Genomic DNA, 23620 nt, shown 5'->3' with positions numbered 1-23620 from the left:
AGCTGTTCTCATATCTGGGAAGCAGTCCTTGCCTCTCCAATAATCCTAATTATAACACTGGACACAACTGGAAGTTCTTAGCAATGCTGTTTTTATCTGTCTCTAAAAGCAATGCCATGAGGACTGGTTTGTTTCAGGTTTCAATGTATGGGTAGTAAAATCCTGGACAGTCTTGCATGCTCATGCCTTCCATGTATCTGCATCTATACTGAGTACTTACAGTGACTGTCTAGTCAATACAGGCCATCACAGGACTGCCTGGTTATTGCAATGCCAATAGCCCTTAATTCCACACTGGAAGATGACTTTGTCCTTCTATTGTCTGCTGTGGGAATGAGGAGAGGTCTGGGCTCCTTCCATCAGCAGGAGGAATGCAGGCACAGAGAGCAGCAGTGACGTCTCTCTCTCCTGACTGGCACTGAGGGCAGTGGGAGGATGAGTATTCCCTGAAGCATCCAGACCTGACAAGAAGCTCTGCTTTTCTGCTGAAGCTGCTCAGTGCCATCGTTGCTGTTATTAAACTTGACAGCAATTAGCATCGTTTGCATGCCTGAGCATAGAGAAACTCAGAAGAAAATGCTTTAATTTTCAGGCAGTGTTTAAAGGAGGACATGCTTGGCCCGTGGATTATCAGTGGAAACCAGAGAACCAAGTATTCTGCCTGCAACTGCACAGATGGCATACAGGTAATTTGAATAAACCCAAAAGAGAGAGAGTTTGGGAGGATATTTGAGGGGCCTTATAGTTTACCAGTAGTTTTGTGGGCAGGCATGATACTAAGGGGAGCCCTCCTGTCTCTTTTTGGTCTTGTTGATTTTGTGCACTGGATAACCACTGTCCCCACCAGTGGGAGGACAGGAAAGAAACAGCATCAGAAGATTCACATGCTAATATATCTGCCTTCCTCCCTGTGGTGGAAAATGTTTAACGAAGCTTTTGAATGTTGTATGACCATCCCATTTAGCAGAGGTGAAAATGTATTCAAGAGGAAAATTGCATTTTTACAAGCACTGTCATTATATGAAAGAAGAGTTTTTATTTGTTGCCTCTTCAGGATTTAACTTCATGCAAAGTCTAGATCCATCTGCTTTTACTCTGTTCCATATTATAAATAGTGATGATTAATAGTATTGGATATTTGCATTATAGTGGTACACACAGAACCAGATCTGGGCACTGGTGGGATTAGTTTTTACATACATGGGGAAAAGGCACATTCTGCCCCAAGGAGTCAGAGTTTTTCAGTCTAGTTTGCAGTTAACTCTCCTTCCTTCAGTGCTGCTTATGTGTCTGCAGCTTTTATCCAGTACAGAATCACACTCAAAGCATAGCATGATGCCATTTTTATAATAAGGCATGTAATCAGTTGAATGTTCCCAGTCATTCCCTAAACTATAGCTATTTTATGTGGTTCTCTGGACATACACTTAAATTTACATCATTAAAAGTATTGGCATAGTATTTCAAGTAACTCAGGAAATCGGTCAAAACTGATTCTCACTTCTAGCAGGCACAGAACAGGAACAGGCAGGTTCACATGAAAGAAGCTGTTTCATGTATTCTGATGCAAAGTTATGAACAGAAAAATGAGGGAGAACAAGGATTTTGTTATGGATGAGCAGAAAGAAGCATCCAGTGTGCTGTCTGGTAGGACACCTCAACCTTACGAAACAGTCAATGTGACCTGTAAAGTTATATATACAGGACTAATCCAAAGTTTCTCTGAAGCTCGGAAAATATTCCTGATGACTGACAGATAAACAGAAGCAGAGACCATAGCTGCTGTGAAATGCAGGATGAGAGTTTGAGGTCAGGAGTTTTCTGTTCCATGAGTTGTTTTGCCCTCTGCTGTTGCCTGTGCAGTCAATCTGATGCTCTGCGAAGCAGGATTAGCCTTAATTCAGCAAAAATCTTCCTACTTAGCATGAAGCACACTTCAAGGTCTCACTGATGGCAGTAGAACTGAAGTGTGTAGATTTACACAAAGGTTATTTTTAAGCACCTCATTAAATATGTTCAGGGAAGCAGTGTGTCTTTGCACCCTGATTTGTGACTCATCAGCTTCTGTAGGAATCAGCCCCAGGACCAGAATGTTGCCATCACTGGCTCTTAATCTTGTCCTATTACCCTATTTTTTTATTTTTTTTTTCTGTTGTTAAAACACAGGCATGAACATTTTTCTTCATTTGTCTCCACACAGACATGTCCACAGACAAACTACACCCCTCCTCACAGAAGGACCTTCTCCACACGGACACTTTATAACCTTACAGGGCACGATGTAGAGACCTACATTCTGGCAACCACCAAAGACTTCCTGCAAAAAAGGTACAGCATAAACCTCCCATCCTCTCTTCTGAACTGCCCTGGAAACAGCCTTTTACACTTACCAAATCTGCTGGGCTAGAGAAGGTGACGGTGCTGTAGGGATGATTTAGAAGGGGCCTCTCTGCTGACGGTCTCAGTGAATCTGGTGAAAGGAGGTAAAATGTCCTGCAATCATGGAGTTAAAGGTTCATGTAAGTGGTTTGCTTGATCATAGCAGAGGTAGCCTAGGGAAAATGTGCCAGTCACCTGCCAGGTTGATGGCTGGATGAGCAGACCAGCCTTTCTCTGACTCAGATACGCTTAAAAAGAGGAAAACATCACAAAGCCTGTCATGAAGTAAACCCTGAGGAGAGACTTTCCTCCAAGTTTGATTCTCTGAGGAGTCTAAGTGTGTGCTTCACTTAACCAAGTGCAGCCGTTCCATTGAAATTAGAGGCTGAATGCTTTCCTGCACCACGGGGCTGTTAGAGCTATTAGTGTGTCTGGACTCTGCCAGACAGCATGTCTTGGGGCAAAAATAGCCTGCCATTAAGGCTGTCAGGGAATATGTTCATCTGACATTGATTTAAACTGAGATGCTGCTCTTCTGGGTGAGAAGCAGTCATCCTACTCCATCATATTCCAGTGGGGTAGGCATACAGATTAGGAGTCCATGCAGCTCCAAAATGTTTCTCAAACAGAGGCTTTCAGCACAGTTTTGTAATAGTGCTGCCAAGTTTCTGTTTCCCCTTTTTACCCCCAAATATGGGCTCCTGCAGCAGTGTTGGCTTGGCCACACACCACCTATTGGGATTAATTCTTTTAAATCAGGCTAGAATTAACTGGGGCAACAGTGGCATGAGGGCAGCAATGCATTTCCCTCTGGTTTTGGCTCAGGTATGGTGGCTGGAGCTTCGGGCTGCCTTTGACAACAGACCTCCAGTTTGACATCAGGCCAGTCCCTCCCAACAGAACACTGACTAAGGTAACAAACCTCTGTCTGCTTGTCCTAGCATGGGAACTGTGGGACTTGGGAGAAGCGATCTTGGGTTTGGGGCTTTTTTCAGAGAAGGAAGGAAAACCCTCTGAAATCTGCAGCTTGGAGAGATGACTCAGGGTTGACCTCCTTTCCCCATTCTTCTTTCTTGGTCTGACTGCTCTTGCTAGCAGGAGACAGTTTTTCTGCTGTCATAATTTTATTATACGGAGGTGAAAAGATCAACTAGTAGCACCTTTATCTCATGAGAGAATGAATGTACCTTCACTGGGGCTGGCTGATGTACCCATTTCTCCATTTCTGTTCAGTTAAAATGTTGTAAAGAATCAGTGTGAAAAGTACCTGGGGTGAACTCTGAGGTAGAAGGGAAATTGAAGAGGACTGACAATCTCCTGTGATCTCATGGTAAAGCACAGCTACCAGGAGAGTTTTTCTGCAAAAGCAGTGCTGTTTTCAGACATGGCACCAAGGAAAGTAAATCTTGGGGTTTGTTTCACTAACACTCAGAGATGGCATAATGAATTTGCAGATGTTTTCACTCCTCCAGTCTTACAGCTTCATCTCTGATTTGAAAGCAGTGGATATTTGCTTATCACATGTCAGATTTAATGCCTTGGAACCTTGATAGTACTGGGAGAGGGATGGACTCCAGTCCTTGCTCTACTAGGGCATGGAGAATTAAATCACTGGGCATACAGGACTTGGAGATATGCAAAGGTGGATGCTGTGGGCAGTGTTTATGTTAACAGCCCAAGCTCTCTATCCTTTGGTTGGTAACTTGCTCCTCCAAGTTGCTTGCTGAGGATTGTCCCTAAAGTAGGTAATGGTAAATCCCCCCAAAGTGCATGTCCTGTGATTTGATTTTTTCCCCTCAGTCCTGAGGGTTTACCATGGTATGGGTAAGAAAAGTTATCATGGAGAGGGAAGGGCTGTTGCTGAATTAGAAGGTGGTGGTTGGCTCTTTTCTGCCCTAGAGCAACCTTATTCCCCCTGACCTTCAACAAGTGTTACACATTTGACTGCTTAGGCTTCTTCAGGAAGTTTCCACTGCTGGTGTTCCATCAGATCTGAGCAACTTATTACAGAGCAGAAACCAAGTGTCTCCATCCTTTATGTCACATTTTCAGCTAATGCTTCTTTCTTCTCTCCCAGAAGGCAAATTAAACTGATGGGATTGCTTGTGCTGAAAGTGAAATGTGCTTTTGTACTCATTTGGTACTTGACGTGGTTTTAATCATTGGACTTTTACTTGCAGAGCTTATGACTTTAGATAGCAGCCATGGAATTATTCATTTGTGCAAGCAGAACAAACCAAAATGTTATCAGTAACAATTTCTCTCCCAAATTGTTTCGATTTCTTAATTGTGTGCAGGTGTGGTATAATCCAGAGGGTTATCACAGCCTTCCAGCTTATCTCAATAGCTTGAACAACTTCATTCTTCGAGCTAACTTGCCAAAAAATGAGTCTACCAGATATGGTAAGTGTCCCTCTGCATGAGCAGATAATTCCTCCCCTTTGGAGGGAATATCCTGGTTCTGTTGAAATTGATGACTTCAATTGATGACTTACTTAGACTTCAATGAGACCTCTTCTTTATTCCCAATTATGCAATCCTTTAAAAGAATATTGAAAAGTATTAATAAATCACTTATTTCATTTGTATTAGCCAAAGACTCAGGGGAGCTGGGCAGGGAGGACCCCAGCTCCTGTGTAAAACACTTCCTTCATCCCCAAAATGCCAATGGTTGCAATTTGTTTTGTTGTGTCTCATCATGGTATTGAAATAGCTGCCTCATGTTAGGTGCCGTGCACAAAGATGCTACTTTCAGTCATCTCTGGGGATAGTTTAGATTAATAAACTTTAATATCACCTTTCTGCTGAGAGCAACTCAGGATATGTGGGCATCTGTACGTTTGTGTTTGTATGAGAATGAGAGAGAAAGATTAAGTGAGAAACATAATTTTCAACTCTATTTTTCAACTGACAAATGACATACACAGATTCCAGGGAGTGTTAGTGACCCATTGGGTGTTATCAGCTCTCATAGCATCTCCTTGGTTATGTAATACAGCAACCAAAATTCCTGCTGATAGCCCAGGGCATCTTGTCTTACTGTTTGCAGCTTTAGCTGGCATGGAGGGTGCAGGATGGGCACAAATATCTGTCAGTGTCTATGTCTGTCTCTGGAGATGGAGCAGGGGCAAGGAACAATCACAGATTCAGAGAATTATTATGACTGGAAAAGACCTCTAAGATCACAGCATCCAACCATCAACATCACACCCACCCTTCCCCCTCTCCAAAAAAAAATAAATCTTTATCACCATGCCCACTGAAGCGTGGCCTGAAGTGTCTCATCTATGTGGTTTTTAAACACCTCCAGGGATGGTGACTCCACTACCTCCCTGGGAAGCCTGGTTCAAAACTGACTACTTTCCGTAAAGGAATTCTTCCTAATATCTAGTGTAAAGTCACCCTGGTTCAACTTCAGGTAATTTCCTATCATTATTTACTTGAGAGAAGAGGCCAATACCCAGCTCAGTACAACCTCCTTTCAGATACTTCAGCATTCTCTTCTGCAAACTAAACAATCCCAATTCCCTCAGCCTCTCCTCATAGGGCTTGCTCTCCAAACCCTTCACCAGCTTGGTTGCCCTTCTCCAAACTCATTTCATCAAAAGGAGAAAGGTGATGCCATTGAGAAAACTTTTTTGAGAAAGTATAAACAGAGATTTGTGGGATCTGAGTGTAGCAACTGTGTGCAGAAACACGATGCTGACTGATTTTCTTTGGCAAATGGTGCCCTTCCAGCCATGCCCTGGTCATGCCTAACCCCGCTCACCTCAGAGGTCTCCCATTCCCTGTGATGGTAAGATGGGTGCCAGTGTCTCTTTGCTCTGATGTGTCTGAATTTTATATGGAAATGGCATGTGTATATATATATATATATATATATATTCCATTATAATAGCACTATGGCACTATAATGGAAAAAGCATCTGGTCTGAAGCTTTGAGTGTCATGCCATGAATTGAAGAAACAGCAGAATGCTGATTACAAGTCAAAGCACCATGTTTCTCTTCCCCCCTCTGCATACCAATGCACTGCAGCTCCCCTCACAACAAGCTAAACCAGCACCACCATCCTAAAATACAACCTGGCTTGTGCCTCAGAGACTTGCAATGTGCCATCCGGGTCAGGAGGTTCAAGTTCTTCTGTGTGCACTGCAAGAGATTATCAGAAACCTGCAGCCCCTGCCCAGGTGCTGAGAGAGGAGACCTGAGCCTGGCCCTTCCAGCAGTAGGGACATCCCAGAGCAGCTGAATTATTAAGCAGTGAAGCTGCTTTCCCTGTCTCTGCATTCCCAACACATGCTGTAGAGAGAACAAAGGCTGGAAGCTTGTGTGAACAGTCACAAAATTTTCACAGGGAAAGTTTTCTACCAGGAAAATCACAATTTTCACTGGGAAAGAATAGCAGTGGTTTTTGTTCCAGCTGTCCTGCTGCTTAGGCATTTTGGGAAAGAAATGCTTACTAGTAAATGACCAGACAAATAATTCTCCACTTCCCACTAATGATCTAAGCCATAGGATGGGGGAAATAAAATGAATGGGCAAGGATAGCTCCCCTGGGGTAGTGTAAATCCAGTTTCAAATACAATTGAACAGACGTTCTGCGTGGTACATTCCTGGCAGCTAAATCTATTTGTTGTTGTGACAAACAAATGACAGTTTAAGAACCATTGAAATGGCCAAATAAAAGTGTGTTGTCATTTCAGCAGTTAGAAAGAGGTGCCAGTCCTGCTTTAGAGGTTTGACTCTAGACTGGGTGTATTTTTAAAAAATACATAAAAAGCTTTTTACCCTGTCACTACGCAAGTCATAATAGCTTTTGACTTTTATATATTGTGCTTTCTCTTCTCTCAATCCCAACCAACAAAAAAGAGAAGGTATTGAAATGGAAATTTCGACTTCTAGCCTACGCCTCAGTAAAGGCAAATGGCTTTATAGTGAAGTCTTAACAGATTAGACAGACAGTATCTTTCTTTCTCTCACTCTCTCTTTTAGAGAAGGGAAACATTTCCTGGCTGTTTGTGTGGCTTTATCAGCAGCCTAATATTTTAATTCTATTTCTCTCACTGATGGCGAGACTGAGGATTTTTTCACTCCTCTGAAATGAATTTCCTATGAAATCTTCCCTTTCAAATTTCTTTGCTCAGTATGGCATTTGGTCAGATAAACTCACACTCCCCTCCTTTCTGTCCCCCATGTCAGAGTGCTCATTTTTAGGAAAAATAATGCAGAATAGTTCTTTCTGAATGTCAGACACCTGGCTGTAAGGAGCTTAAGTTTCAGTGGTGGCACGTTCTAGCAGATATCCCTGGATTTAATAGCAACTAGAGATCCTCCAGCACTCCATGAGAACTGAGCCATTTACTTAGGTGCCTAAATACAGATTGAGAACCTTCTTTTTAGACACCTGTATGTCCTAACCTAAACCCTTTCTCAGTTGCTAGAACCTTAGAGATTGAACTGTTGTCCTGGTTGGACCAAGGCAGAAACCTTCACTGGAGGTTGGAATTGACCCACCAGAGCCCCCCAGGTTATTAATTTTGTTAGGATACTCATCTTAAAGGCATGAATTGCATCCAAACAAGACAAATGCACTGTGATGAACAGTAGAAGTGTATCTTGGGCTAGGTGTTCACCTTGGTAAAGAAGTACTTAAATCTTATCAAGATATCTGAACATAAGCAGAAAATTTCTCTTGTGCCTGATACAAACCCATACATAAGGGGCATTTTTGGCTTACCAATATAGTAACTAGATTTTTGCTAGTTCCTTCTAACAAAATGCTTTTTTTCTTTTTTTTTTTTTTTTTTTTTCCTTCTTTTTTTTTTTCTTTTTTTTTCCACCTGCATGACAGAGAATAGTTCAGAATTAGCTTGTTCCCAAACTGGTAACAAAAGTTTCTCTAGCTTACTTGGGTTTATGCTAGCACATCAACAGATACCTGCATTGAGAAAGACAAATATCACAGGAAGATGAGTTGTGAATGAGGCAGTAGGGGATGATTTGTTTCTGATGATAAAAGAAAAAATAAAATTAAGTGAGAGCATCACACAGAAACTTTAAAATTAAACATATTCACCTGTTTTGAATGCATCAGTGTGGAGGAATCCAACCTAAAATACAGGGACCTATGAGCATGTGCCTAATTTTAGGTGTGGAAGTGCTCTAACTGAACTGAAGGATACTATCAGCCATAAAGATGCAGAAAAAAGGCCCAGGGTTTGAATTTCACATCTGCTGTGCATCCAAGTAAAGCCATAGGGAGAATGGGGATGGTCAAAATTCTACCCAAGATCACACCAAGATGACAGAACAAATACCAGCTTCTGAGCTGTTCTCACAGTTTTCTGTATTACTTAGCAGTTGGACTTGGCTCTAAATTAGCCATGTTTTCAATAATTTTTTCTTTTTTTTTAGGTATTTTCTTAGCAGCTCACCCATACCCTGGAGGACAGAGCCAAGAGCAAGTAATGTAAGAAGATTCATTTGGCCAATGTCTAACTTGTTTAGCTTCAAGAGAAGCAAACCATCTTCTTGGATACCATAAAGCAGCCTAAATTACTGAGAATCTTTCTCTAAATGATAGAACTCTCTTCCTTGTCTTATTCCCTCTGTGCATGAATAGCACCCTGCATGCCACAAAGCTCCAGTTCCTGTTGGGGTTTCTTTAAAGGATCCCATATAGATCTGAGGGTCACAGTTACAGCATCACATATTTTTGTGTTTTGGCACAATATTAGAATAATAACAAGAACTTTTCCATTTGGCCTTTCCAGTCATTGTTACAACTACCATGTTACACATGTGCCTGAGCCCTATTTGTGAGGCATAATTACCATCAGCTAAAGATGCTGGCACAGAATCAGAACCTTTTTGCTTCTGAGCTCTAAACAATGCCTCTGCAATGAGAGAGTCAACAATTCTTTGAAATATGGGGCTTTGTCTTGCCATATACATCTTGCTCTGCTTTCTCCCCCAGGCTCAACAGCTTACTTGACATCATCGTCTCAATGTCTGTTCTGGTTGGCTACTCCATCACAACAGCAAGCTTTGTGCTCTATGTGGTAAAAGAACACCAAACCAAGGCCAAGCAACTGCAGCATATTTCAGGCATTGGGATGACAAGCTATTGGGTGACTAACTTCGTTTATGATCTGGTAAATAATTCACATTCCTAAACGTGCCAAGATTACACAGGGAGGGGATGGGGAAAAGTTCTTTATTTAAAGTTGGCTGCCTCGACTTCTTAATATTATTACTACCAAGAGTGTTATGTTAGTAATTGTTCTCCAAGGCACTGGAGACTACTAGATGTGAACTGCAGCATTGGGTTTTGCTAAGTGAAGGCATTCCTTCTCTCTCAAGTGTATGCAAAACACTCAGCACATTTATATGAGAGCAACATGGAACAGGCCAGAGCTTGATTTCAGTTTTAACATGCAAGCAGCTTGTTAGCTTGCTGACTGGATTAGTTGTCAGGTAGGCTTTATTCATCCAGGGTAAGGCTTTGGGGCTTAAGGTGACAGCCATTCTGGAAACCCTAGTAATACAGGGTGTGACATTAACAGACATCGCACAGCTGATAACCCTCTTTTGGCCAAAAATCCATTGCTGGATGAATGCTGTCCTTAAGATGATATATTATAAAAGTTTTTAAGCCAATGAAAGATAGTAATGCAGCCATATGCCTTCCAGGACCTGAGCAAGTTCCTTTCTACAGTGCCTTTCTACACTGCACTGTGTAGATTTACCACCTTGTTGCTCTAGATGATGTGATGTAGGGATGCCCTTGTTCTCCCTGAAGCTAAGTTTCCTCATGGTAAGGAGGGTTAATAGCACTTCTGGAAAGCATCACTGGGCTAAGAGGATAAATATGCACACTGTCTGTAGACTAAAGTGCTTTGTGTTTTATGAATTACCTCCAGTGCACAATGTCAAACTCTCTCATGGATGGCGATCTGGGAGTACAGACTATCTCTGCTGGTGAGCTTTGGCATTGCCAGCTATGCTGTAATGGTGATCAGCTCTACAGAGCTAACAAGTTTCTATCAGTGCAGTACTGCTAGTGCTTAAAATCCCAGTGATATCATAAGCTGAAAAATGTGAATTCTTCAAGGGTATTTGAGTGGCCACCTCCCTTTGATGCAGTGAGGGCTGAGGGCTAAAATCTGTCAGGAATGTGAAGCTTGACTTTTGCAGAGCACAGCCTAACTTTTCAGGTGGTTTGGTAACACCAGTGCACACTAACAAAGCAGTCCTAATCATACAGTGTTCATCCCTAAATAGCCTGTTTGTAGGGGCTGGTGTCATTAGGAAATAGCACAAGCATCTCCTGCCTTGCCGAAGGGGCTTGGAAGGGGTCTGAAGGCAGTGGGGCTGAAGTCTGGCTTGTCAGAGCAATCCCAAGTCCAGGCACAGGGATAAGGATGGGGAAGGTCTGTGTCTGCTTCTCTGATCTGGGCTCTTGCTCCAGCATGGAACATTTGTAAATCAGCCTGTGGTGACATCCCCAGAGTCCTTGCCACAATTAACATTCAACGGGCTGAAACTAATCCAGAGCTCTCAGCAACTTGATATTTCTCAGCATGTCCCTGCCAGTAAATTCTGTTAAATCCCAAAGCTGGAGAAGACAGGAACCTCTCAAGATAGAGGTTTGGTAGGTTCCTGACTTGACTCAGCATTATAAAGACCAGATTTATAAGGCACGATGAAGTGGTCTGATGGCAAGGCTAACAGAAAACCCTAAGGGCTATTTTTTATTCACAACATTTTTAAACCTTTCTGGCCACAATCTTGAATGCTGAGGCTTAGCCTATTCAAAGTGACTTCATGAGAATTTATTGGCAGGACTTCCAAAAGTCTCAGGAGGACTGAGACCCCTCCTGTCTTTGCTTTCCTTAGAAAACCCAAGTTGCACTTGTTGGACCAGATTCAGACCCAGCTTTGCTTCTGCATAGTTCTAGAAGAATGTTTAAGAATTATTGTCCTAATAACATCTTCTTAATATCATTTTGCAGGTACTTTTTATAGTCCCTATTGGACTCTCAGTAGGAGTTATTTCAGCCTTCCAGATACCAGCTTTCTGCAACAATAATAACTTACTGGCAGTGTTTCTTCTCCTGTTACTTTTTGGGTAAGTGTGGAGCTTAGTTATTTAAATATCACTGCACCGGGTGAGGAACTGGGTATTGCAGGCTGCTGCAATTTGGGATCCAAGGGAGGAATATGAAGGGTTTTTTTCTTCAAAATTCACTTTATGAAGGGTGACTAGTTGCTCCCTCCAGGAGCAGTGAAGTCAGCTACTATTGTCATGCCCACTTTATTCAAAGCAAGCTCTACATGAGGATATGAAATATTCAAGGTTACAGTGAAAGCCCAAGCTGTAAACAGATGCTTACTGAACTGTTGCAGAGTTTAAGGCAGAGAAGCATTTCAAAATCAGAGAGGAAAAAAAAAGCAACTCAGCAACACAATTCAGGAAAACTTGGCAAAATTGTCTCCCTGGCTTTGAAGCCTCCAGGCCCAGTCTGGATGATTTAGCCAGAACTCCATGTTCAAAGTATGTATCATAAATATTTTCTCCAAACAAATTCTAACAGATACAAAGCTATCTTTCCTTCTTTAAGCTCCTGGAGTATGGAAATGCAGACAAATGCCAAAATAGAATTGTTATGTTGTCTGAAATCTTTAGGCTTTTTGTTTTCAGTGGCTCTTCGAGTTACTGTAGGATTCTCCACTCTTGGCTTTTAATAGGTATGCAACATTTTCATGGATGTACCTGCTGGCTGGGTTTTTCAAAGAAACTGGAATGGCCTTCATCGTTTATGTCTGCGTCAACTTGTTCTTTGGCATCAACACCATCATTACTCACTCAGTTGTATTCCTGATCTCCCAGGAAAAGGCCACAGATCAGGTAGGAATCCTACTAATACTAAATCCTTTGGAAAACAGCAAGAAGTTTCTTCTTGACTTTTGTAGCTTTGGTCAGGTCTTCAGCAGCTGGCTGGTTTCAAGGTATTTAAGACACACCAAAGCAGGGGACACTGGCTGCAGGAACTGGTGGGGTTTCCTGTAGACAGGACATGAGTCAAACACGAGTCTGGCTTGTCTGTAAATCTGCACCTCCAGCAAAGAAAGAAATGGTGGTGACAGAGGGGAGAATACAAAGAGGCAGAAAATGGCCCATGCAGAGGAGGGCAGGAAGTGGGTGTAGATGTTTGATAACCAGTTGATGGGGAGTTTGCCCCATTTAGCATTGCTAAATTCTTGCAGCACAAACTGTGTAGAGTGACAGCTGGACATCATTGCCCTGAGTCTGACATGTACTGTGTTAAGCCCAGCACCAACTGTCTGTCATACAGGGCTGTAATGTAATCACCTTCTCCCTGCAAGGATGAAGAATGACAGTGATGATTCCCTCAAGTTAAAGCATTTTCTTAGACTGAGATGTCTCTCAGAATCATAGGGAAAAAATGTACACCTAACATTTAGTTTCCTTTTTTTAATAAAGAGCAATTGCTTTGTAAAACAATAGCCTAGTTGGAATTTTCTCTCTAGCTGGGCAGTGCTTGTTTAGCAATCCCGTGTGTTTTAGGAATGTGCAATTATGATCATCTTCTCTTCCCTCTGTGCCCCAGTGTCAGGAAAGCAACTTCTTTCCATGCTGACTTACTTCCTCTGCACTGTGCTTTGGGCACTGATCCTTCATTCTGCTAGAAATATACCAAATCTCTATGTATGAGAGTTCAGGAGTGTAAGACCACACCTCTATGTCTATTAAAGCCATCTCTTGTATTTTATGGAGATGTTGGTACAAGGAAGATCAGGACCACAGCAGGCTGGTGCTGCAGCTCTGGATTTTTAGGAGGATTCAGCCCCAGCTCATGGGTGGGTTTGGGCTGCTGCATGCACAGGGTGACTGGCTACTGCTTACTATGGGTGACCACAACCTCAGAGCTGCCTGTTGACTTTTCTGACCTTGTGCCTCTGAAACGAGCTGTCTCCAGAGTTCTTTGCTCTCAATATATCTCTGCTCTGAGACACAAACAAATCCCAATGTAATTGTTACACTTCACTCCCACAGTAAAACCTATGAATTTATTCAATGAATAAAGCCAGTCACTGACCGTGCTGCTTTTTGGTTTTTGTTTGTTTTTTTTTCAGGGCTTGCATGATCTTGCTGAAACCTTGAGGCATGCGTTCCTTCTGTTCCCACAATTTTGCTTTGGCTATGGCCTGATTGAGCTCTCACAAGATCAGGCACTCCTGGGATTCTTAAAAGCCTATGGAGTGGACTACCCTGACAAAACCTTTGAGCTGGACAAGACCACATCCAAGCTGCTTGCCATGTTTATCCAGGGCACCCTGTTTTTAGCCATTCGTCTCACAGTTCATGACAGGATGGTTCAGAGAGTCTGGAACAACGTCCTAGAGTAAGTAACATCTGGAGCTTCACAATGAAAACAGAGCCAGCCAATGCTCAGTGGTTTAATTCTGGGCTCTTTAACCATCATTGTCAATTATGAAGCTCATAAATTCCCAAAACATTTTGCAAACATGGAATAAGTTTCTGGCAGCAGCCCCAGCACCTACCAGACTATTAATTAACATAGCTATAGGTTACCAGAGTCCCTTGGTGTACTCCTTGCTAGCTGAGACTATGGCCCTTGTTTGAGGGCTCTGAGTTTGTTAAGCTGATGTTCAGCTGGTTGGTAAGAGGACTCAGTCCATCTCCCATCTTCTCTGGCTTGGATGCACCCCAGGAAGGAGCAAGAACAATCCTGTCACCTGCATCATGAGTGTGCCTATGAGGCAGGACCTGCTCCTGCTCAGAATCTTACCTGAAAAGGGGAAAAAAAATAAGGCTGAAAGTGAGCACTGGGCCTTTCAATTCCATAAATGGTGCAAATATCAGGAGAGAACAGAAACTGATAAGATCCCACATCCTGATGTCTTCTAGGTAGGCTCCTTAGTTTTCCAAGCACACAGGCTCTTTGCTGTCTGCTTGCTAGAGGGTAAGGTGTCCTCTCTGTGCTCCCTGTAGGTTTCTGTTTGACAGAGTGCATGGCAAAGCATCACTTCTGCCACCTGTGGCTGAAGAGGATGAGGATGTCCAGGCAGAGAGAAACCGGGTGGAGTCTGGCAAAGCTGACTTTGATGTGGTGCAGCTCCAGAATCTCACAAAGATCTACCACCTTCCTCACAAACGCATCATGGCTGTGAAAAATATCAGCCTTGGGATTCCTGCTGGGGAGGTAAGTGAGGGGAAAAAGGCTCTGGGCACCTTCCAGCCTGGGCAGGAAAAGTATGAGATCCACAGTCCCATTGTCATCTTCTCTTCAAGTCCATGCTGCTGTCCCAGCATGACTGTAATGGTTTACTCTACTGTTACCTCCTCCCACATTCCTTAGCCTCATTCATTGATTCCTGGAGTTACTGTAGTGACAAAAAGGCTCCTGGTGGATTTGGGACACCAAGTGACAGTTTGAAAGCCCTAGGAAGAGTCATGGGACAGAGATGGAGCTGCATTCAGAGCAAAATGTCTGCATGTGGTGTTTGTATAGTGCTTAGCACAGCACAGCCTTGGAGGGCTCACCGTGGATTAGCACATGGTAAATGGAGACAGCAGAATTTGTCCAGTTGCAATTATTCACCTAAACTGTGTTGGAGACAGTGATTAAGGCTCATCTGCTTGTGTTTTCCCATCAGGGAAAGACAAATCACGTAAGCTGAGCACACCTTTTCATTAATCAGGACTTAAAACTAAAAGAAAAAAACATTCTTTGGTCATGTTAGTGCAGTGCAAAAGCACTGACCTGTGGAAGAGAATAGACAGGCACACACAGAGCACCTCTGGGACTCAGAGGAAATTTCATGAGGCCTCTGGAGACCAAATCTTACCTCAGGCTGTGCCACTGCCTTGTGGGGAAGCTTAGAAGTAATCTTTAGTACCTGATTATCTTTTTTATTTATTTATTGCCTGGGTCCCCCTGAGGTGCAGGGCATATGAAAGGATGTAGGGTGCAGCTGTAGAGGACAGCAGCCTCACATTAAAGGTTGTGGCACTCATCTTCCTGGCAGAGGATTTTTTCCAAGCCACAGCTGGCCCCACACCACAAACTGTGCACACACACTGTCCCTGCATGGACCTCAAGGTGGGAAGAGCCTTGGCTTGATGCTGTGCATCTGGAGGGGTCCAACATGTGAGGACTGTCACATCAGCTGGTCTGTGCTAAAGACAGTAATGATAATGGTAACCATCAGCACAATGGTGATTGCTCATGCAACACACAACTGCATATCTCCAACCATAGCAATAAAACCTCGATTTTAGCATGAGATACTGAAGTGCACTGCAGGGAGACAGTTCTTAATCTTATTAATGTAGTGCATTAGTGAGATTATTTGACAAAAATCTTGAGTCGCATTAAGGTTTTACCAGTGACAGCGCAGACCCCACTCACCTCATTCCTATGAATAGCTCTCTTCCTGTCAATGGGGGGCTTGGCACAAATTACATCATCAGGATTTGGCCTGTCATCCGAGCTCACTGCAGAAATGCACCTTGCAGTAAAAGGAATGACTCTATTAGAGGCACATCCTTGACTCTTCACAGTATTGAACAAACGCCCCTAATACATGCTGCAGTAGATTGCACCATAAACAACCTCCATTATCACATCCCTGTGCTCCAAGTACTTCTGCTGCTCCTGCAGTTCATCTTGCTCAAGGGTCCAGAGAAGAGACAAGATGCACTGAGCATTCATCTCACAGCAGTATTTCTGCATTGTAAATACAGCACCGTTACATTTCTACTTTTCTTCCCTGCAACCCAGTGCTTTGGCTTGCTTGGTGTGAATGGAGCTGGAAAGACAACCATCTTCAAGATGCTGACAGGTGATATTGGAGCATCCAGTGGAAGACTGCGGGTCCAGGATCATTCCGGGTATGAAAGATGTGATTTCTGGGAAAGACACATGAGCAAATCAATCCAGGAGCATTTTTTTAGGCTGGATGGCAAAGGAAATGTCTGAAAAGTCTGAAACAAAACACTCAAACCAGAATAAACATAAAATAAGGCAGGGGATTTCATTGTTTGAAGGTGGCACGGTTGCTTACCTAGGGGTCTGCATTTGCTGTCGTACCTCTGCAGTTCTCAGTGGTGTTTCCTCCACTTCATTGCATTGCAAATGGGATCAGACTCACATCCTCAGCTGACTGTGAGCCCACTTCTGAGCTAGTATCTGGATTCATCTTGATGGCTCTTTAACAGGAGGATGGCATCTGTGCTGTCTTAAGTGCTGGCAGTAATTGGAGAGATATGTACTGGACATCTTGACTAACAGACATCATGGTCCTGTGCAGAACGAAGGGCCAAAAAGCCCTCATGTTCATAGCATTTTCCTTCAAGGGCTGGGGAAGGGAGTATGAAGCAGAAGGAAGGAATTTTCTTTCATTTTTCTTCCTTACACAGGTCTCTGAATGACATTAGTGAGGCACACTGGTCACTCTTTGGCTACTGTCCTCAAGAAGATGCCTTGGATGACTTGCTGACAGTGGAGGAGCACATGTATTATTATGCCAGGCTCCATGGCATCCCAGAGAGAAGCATCAAAGGAGTAAGTAGAACTTGGGCTTGACTTTAATCTTTCAGTAAGTAGAAATGTGTGTGGTAATTTATGCCTGGACATTGTTGTTAAAGCAGCACTCTTGCTCCCATAGGTTGTACTCCAACTTCTCTACCGTCTGAATCTGATGGCCTACAAGGACAGAGTCACCTCAATGTGCAGTTATGGCACCAACAGAAAATTGTCCACTGCTCTGGCTCTCATTGGGAATCCATCAATTCTGCTGCTGGTGAGAAATGGGGACCCTGTTGGGGAAAGATGAACAGGTCTTTGGGATGGCAGGGGTACTGTGACAGTCTAGCACAACCTCCTCAGGCCCAGCATGCAGGACACAGATACCTGTACTTACCCTGACAACACGTGCATCAGAAGAAACTTTAGATTCCAGCAAGCACCTGAATATTTTTTTGAGGGCATAGGAGTGGCAAGTCTGCCAGTTAGTTAGCTTCTTCCAGAGGTCAAAAAAAAGATCCTAGAACTCTCCTAGTTCCCAGTGCTTTTTTGCAAGAGAAGCGGCATCCAAGCCTTCAAATCTCTAAGAAGCCTGAGGAGCAATTTCCCTTAAGATTAGAATATAAAACTATTTTTCTAGGTTTGGCTTCACTTTTTGTCTTTCACTTTGAAGTTTCCAGTTCTTCCATGAGAAGCTATTGTTAAAATGCAACATTTTGTGCCATTTTTCCACTTGCTGTGTTGTGAATGTGTGCAGTGCTCTGTGAGCAGCTTTCCCAATACTAAATTTGATATCTAGTGGACATAAGTCTCCCTTGTCCTAATCTGTCTCAAGCCCAGCACTACTGCCTTTACTTCTGACCACATACACCAGCCCTCTAGCTGCTTTTGTGACATAAAGAAAATCTCTATAAAAATAGAAGGTGGGGAAATTTCATCTATGCTGCCTGCTGCCTGAACTGAAGGTGAACTGAGGTGTTATCCTCAAAAATAACCATTTGTCAATTGGAAATTGGCTAACAATTTTATGAGCACATAAGACATGAGGGAGATAGAATACCACCTTTCATCTCTGGTTTACTGTCTCTCTAAATGAAGAAATGCAACACTTGCTTTGTCAGCATAAGCAGAAGGAAACAAAACTCAGGTGGGAACCAAGCACCAGTTGATAAGGATAAGCTTCTCATCTGAGGTTATGCCTGTGTTTCTTAAGGTTATGTAAAACACCATGGTATGAAATGCACAGTGGAGCTGATCTTAGCTGGTGGTGTCCCAGCCAACCAGTTCCTCTGCAGTCCAACAGAGACTGGAACTTCCTGTCAGTCACCAGCTCCAAAGGGCAGTGAGGATGAAGGTCTTAGTCAAGCTGGCTTGCTTCTGCTTGAAGGGAGTGTAAGTTTTCTCAGACAGATCCATAGAGCCAGAAGAGAATCTTCCAAGATCTTCACAAGATCTTCACAATCTCCTGTGGATCCTTACTGCCAAACACAATCCTAATAATGATCCTAAAAAGAGCACAAGTGTCAGGGAGACCAGGTGGTGAGTTCAAATTTTTATTCAGCCCTGTCTTCCTCAACAGGATGAACCAAGCTCTGGAATGGACCCAAATGCTAAACGCCACCTTTGGAAAATCATCAGTGAGGAAGTGCAGAACAAATGCTCAGTGATACTCACATCCCACAGGTAGGGCTGGTTTGGCTCTGTCTCCAGGTCTGCAGAAGGCTTGGAGAGGTCCGTTCTTCAAGAAATCCCCATCAATCTTTACAGAATTTCAGGGCACTAAGCTATGACCAGCTTGGAGGTTTCTTGTTGCTGAATATGGGTGTCCACATAGACTCACAACACTTTAGTACTCTGGAGAAGATCAGTAATGTTCACCAGCCACTGAAATAACTCTTTTTTTTTTATACCTTCTTAATGACTTATTGTAGTTTCTTGGTTGATTTTTCAGCATGGAGGAATGTGAAGCCCTCTGCACCAGACTGGCTATGATGGTGAATGGGAGTTTCCAGTGCATTGGCTCTCTGCAGCATATCAAGAGCAGGTCAGTAAATTGTACCCATTTCACTTTCACTGGAGGGCCAACAGAGTATCCAACCTACAGCTTTGAGGGCTGGGAACATGAGACCTTTGCTAACAGGGAATAAAAATGATGTCATTCTCTGGTTTAGGTTTCTTACTAACACCAATGAAATTTTGTGTTAACTAATGCACTTGCTACACCCTCACAACCTTTTTTCCCAGAGATGTGTTCCCAAAAGCAATCTGTTCACTACCAAAAATGTGAAATGCATGTCAGGGTAGAGCTTTGATTTTATTAGTTATCACAATAGTTTGGCTTCTTATTAAGATTCAGTCCAGGTTAACAACCCTGACCCCATTCAGGCTGCACTCTGTCTGAATTAGAGTTCCTCAACAAGGCTGTTCAGCATTCTCAAAGGATTTTATTTATCTGTTTTTCTTTCCTGCTGTGTCAATGGTGATTTTCTTTTTCACCTAGGTTTGGAAGAGGGTTCACTGTGAAGATGCACTTAAATAGCAACACAGTTAGCACTGAGATGCTGACAGAGTTCATGAAGTCACACTTTCCAAATACGTGCCTGAAGGTAAGCAGGACAAATGTTTTGAGGTGGGGCCCTCTCCAATCCCTTCAAATTAACCACGAGTGTTACACAGTGTCTTGTAACACACTGTGCACATAGAGCCATGTAAGGGATTCATACACAATTATCACTGCTATCAGCAGCAGCAGCCAAGAGTTGGAGCACCCAAGTTCCTTGGCAGCTTAAATAACCTCAGACAAACAGCTGCAGTGGTCCTATAAGGTAGCTGCTAGGTGACCCTCTGCCCCCAAGAATGGTACCCCCTGAAGCTTGGACTATATGGAGGCCCATTTTATATTCAGTGGGTAATGAGATGACTGAGTAATGCTGTGGCTACCCTCAAGCTTCTGGGGTTCAGTTACCATCTCCCAGTCACAAAACCCACAAAAACTCCTGATGGGGAAACACTGGTCAATACAAGACAATGCTATTCTTCACCTCTGGGAGCCAGAAGGACAGAATGCACCCTCTGCCCCTTCATTCTCTTGTATTCAGCTCCTCTTCTCTCTCTTTCTCAGCACAACATCCATCAGATGTGTTTGTTCTTTACAGGCAGCAACTTCTTAACTTTCCACCATCATTCTTGTTCCCACAGGACCGGCATTTCAACATGGTAGAGTATCATGTGCCAGTCTCTGCAGGAGGGGTGGCAAATATATTTGATCTCCTGGAAGCCAGCAAAGCAGCTTTCAATATCAGGCACTTCTCAGTGAGTCAAACAACATTAGAGGAGGTAAGGAATTAAAGCTGTGTGGCCATCCATTTAAAACTGTTAGCAGGGGAGCAGACTGATGGGTACACATAATGGACTGCTGCAGCCAATAGACTACATTTTGAAAGGGATTTCCATCTATATCCCTCCTGGGGGTACTTTATCAGTACTACTGCCTCCAGATACCTGTGCTGGAGCTCAGGAAATGTCCATAGAAAGCTTCCTGTAGCATGAAGAATTTGTTCTTCCCTCCACATCTACTGATTTCAGCAGCCCTCGTGGGTGTAGATGAAGGGCAGGATCACAAATCACCTCTGAGTCCAGTGCTAGGCTTCCTGGAGTCAGACTTTTCCCAACAATCCCGGAAATCTGCTTGATTTTGCTCTGTGTTGTAGTTGGTTGTAAGTTCATCTGGCACATTACTCCAAACCTAGCTTCGTGGTGAAGTTCCTTCCATTTTCCCTTGGAAGAACATCCCTACTGGCATTAAAATCCTGTAGGAGACGCAGCTGAAGGGGTGCTGAAAGGACTATCCAGAAGAAATAATTGTGTTGACCATCAGTATCCAATCTATTAGGTCTGTCCTGCTGAGAGAAACAAAAACTGCAGGCCTGTAGCCAGAGGAATTGTGGAGATCCAAGGGGAGGAGGTCCTCAATGTTGTTGTAATAAGGGGCAGTGGTAGAAGAAACAGTCAGGAAGACCCAAGTTATGTTTTGTGGGAGGACAGCTTGGGTTTGTGTATATGCAAATGTGACCACAGATAGTGTTTTAGTAAGAATATTTTATGTATTCATTAGATACTGTTCAAACAAAGATTGTTATGTGTGATTATATACGTCTATATGTATAATATGCAGTTCTGCATCCATGAATGTCAATTATATCCAGACAGATGGGCTTGTGAAGTAATAATACAGCTGCATTACACTGTGATCAAAATGAGCTACTACAGGGGTATTACCACACTAGTACTTTTGACACATGAGCTGCAGGACAATGAGGTTTTGTACAGAAATGTCTGCCTTTGCATCCCCAGTTTCATCCCCACAGGAGTGTGGGTCCATTTGTTTATATTAACACACAGAAACCTCACATTCACAAAGCTCAAACCTGGCTTGAATCCACTCCTGAGCACTCTCCAGGCTCACAATCAAATGAACAGCCATTCCTTTTTATTATATTTGCTCATATCATAAATGCTCTTATCTATAACATACTGACTGTGTTCCTTTACACTTCTAGGTTTTCATCAACTTTGCTAAAGATCAAGCAGATCCTGATTGCATGGATGCAGGTCCTGATGTGACACTGGACAGCTCTGACACAAGTAGCCAAGATAGCACCATAAGTTCCATCTATTGAAGAGACCTAACCACAGGGGATCATAGAAGCTGGGGAAAAGACCTGATGACCCCTTGGGGTTCTTCCAGCCTTTTTTCTATGATTCTGGAATGGCAAGGTTAAAAAGTCACATTTTCTTGTAGTACTTTTTTTTTTTTTTTGATATGCACTTATTTTGTTACTAGGATCATGGTAGGCATTTAAGACTGGCATTTGGTTACAAATCAGATTGGTCTTTTCACAGGTTCTCTTTTTTTTTTTTTTTCCCCCCACCCAGTTCTTGTTTTATGATCACTTTTAGTGCCTGTGATGACTTAACTTGCCACCACCTGCTGCTTGTGTCCATTTGCCTGCAGCAGACATGGCCATGATGAAGCAGAGGAGCTTTCAGCAGTGCAGGGGTGCTGGCAGAAAAGCAGCCCCACAGCTGCCCTCTCTGAAAGCCAACTGGGGGACCTTGAGAAAGTCACTCAGTTTTGACAGGTTCCCCACTGGTGAAATGAGGTTCCCACCCTCACCCTTCCTCAAGGGAAGTGTTGTGAGGTGTTACATACTGAGAGTTGCATATGCTGTTGGTGACATAAATCTTATCTGTATGTGTGGGTTCTATCAGTAAAAATATAATTATTTTAAAAGTCAGCACTTCCAATGGTTCTGTTTTTTTTTTTTTCCTGTAGTTTATTCCAGCTCTATGTAACTCCTTGAGTAAGTCCTCCATTCCCAGGCAGTTTCCTGGCTCTTGGTCTCCAATGAAACATCAATCTACCAACCAGCCCCTTGCTGCTTCTTCACTTCTCCATTACACAGGAGAGTGGTACAAGGCAGGTATATTGGTCAAATCCTCTAATGGGGCATTGTGTTTCCCTGAACAGAGTAAAAGCAATGAGCTTCTCCCTTGCTCAGAAATCCTTAACATCTGCCTCTGCCAACCTCCCTCTCCCAGGAGGTTCTGCTTCCTGTTCAGTGAATGTCCTCAACACCCAAGTGGTAGCTGCCCCTACAACTCTAGAGCTGTTTTTTTCTCACATAATCGTAGAACAGAATCATAGAATCATTAATGTTGGAAAACACCTCTAAGATCATCAAGTCCAACCATCAGTCCAACACCACCATGCCCACTAAACCATGTCCTAAAGTGCCACATCCAAATTTTTTTATGAACACCTCCAGGGATGGTAACTCCCTGGGCAACCTGTTTCAATACTTGACCACTCTCTCAGTAAAGAAATTTTTCCATATATCCAATCTAAGGCACAATTAGCTGCTCCTTTGAAGACTCTGATTTTAAACAAGACCTCTGCCCACATTTGAGCTGCTGCCCCCAGCTGCTGAGCTCAGCACTCCAGCACACACCTTCTGCTTGTCCCCCTTGGCATGATTACTAGGTAGAATAGTTTAATATTACTCTTTATTATATGTATCAGCACAAGACTTCAAAGGCTCAGTTTTGGGTCAGGGTATTGATGTATGTGGCACACTTCAAGCACATATTGAACTGAAAGTTTTTGAGCTCACTGATCTCACTGCTGCTCTCAGTACAGATTGCTGAGAGAGCCAGGTCCTATTTACCTTGCAAGACCTGGGGAAGGCCCATATGGCACTCAGATTTGGGTTGGCACACACAGTTCCAGACAGAGGGTTTGTTGTTTATATTTTTTCTTTTCCCAGAGCTGATTTGAGCCAAAGGGAACTTCAGATGAGAGCTGCAATGACACATCCTCCTCACCCTGATCACCACAGGCATTTTACTAGTTCAGTTCCCCTTTGATGCTAAGGCTTGCTGAGATAATCATGGAAGGAACAGGTACTTGAAATATCAAGGGCATTCCAGATTTTACAGCAGGATACTGGAGTTCAGAGTTTAGCTTCTGCAAGGAGGTCACATTTTCTCCTTGGTGTAAACTTCCTACTGACAGCAAGAGGAGCTCTGTTATGGATTGAAGGTATTATCAAGCCCTGAGTTATGCCTCAACCTGCTGACTAATTAAAACTGGAATTCAGCTTC

At 43.1% G+C, this 23620-nt stretch overlaps 1 protein-coding gene across 1 annotated transcript in view; it reads left to right on the top strand.

The window, feature by feature from the left end:
- Nucleotides 1–22254, top strand: part of ABCA12 (ATP binding cassette subfamily A member 12) — an 88055-nt gene extending 65801 nt beyond the window's left edge. Inside the window, exons 37-54 of the mRNA XM_071746905.1 lie at nucleotides 593–686; nucleotides 2201–2328; nucleotides 3205–3292; nucleotides 4677–4782; nucleotides 8796–8850; nucleotides 9358–9535; nucleotides 11396–11511; nucleotides 12132–12291; nucleotides 13542–13810; nucleotides 14422–14632; nucleotides 16214–16323; nucleotides 16852–16996; nucleotides 17100–17234; nucleotides 18537–18640; nucleotides 18909–19001; nucleotides 19458–19563; nucleotides 20156–20293; nucleotides 21517–22254. Of these exons, the coding sequence (XP_071603006.1) occupies nucleotides 593–686; nucleotides 2201–2328; nucleotides 3205–3292; nucleotides 4677–4782; nucleotides 8796–8850; nucleotides 9358–9535; nucleotides 11396–11511; nucleotides 12132–12291; nucleotides 13542–13810; nucleotides 14422–14632; nucleotides 16214–16323; nucleotides 16852–16996; nucleotides 17100–17234; nucleotides 18537–18640; nucleotides 18909–19001; nucleotides 19458–19563; nucleotides 20156–20293; nucleotides 21517–21636 (2356 nt within the window). The 3' untranslated portion in view covers nucleotides 21637–22254. The remainder of the gene's footprint in view (nucleotides 1–592; nucleotides 687–2200; nucleotides 2329–3204; nucleotides 3293–4676; nucleotides 4783–8795; nucleotides 8851–9357; nucleotides 9536–11395; nucleotides 11512–12131; nucleotides 12292–13541; nucleotides 13811–14421; nucleotides 14633–16213; nucleotides 16324–16851; nucleotides 16997–17099; nucleotides 17235–18536; nucleotides 18641–18908; nucleotides 19002–19457; nucleotides 19564–20155; nucleotides 20294–21516) is intronic.
- Nucleotides 22255–23620: the final 1366 nt, after the last annotated feature.

The sequence above is a fragment of the Heliangelus exortis genome, chromosome 6 (assembly GCF_036169615.1).
Source record: "Heliangelus exortis chromosome 6, bHelExo1.hap1, whole genome shotgun sequence".
Taxonomy (NCBI): Eukaryota; Metazoa; Chordata; class Aves; order Apodiformes; family Trochilidae; genus Heliangelus; species Heliangelus exortis.
Note: the sequence above shows the minus strand (reverse complement) of the source record. Positions and strands in the feature narration are given on the sequence as shown.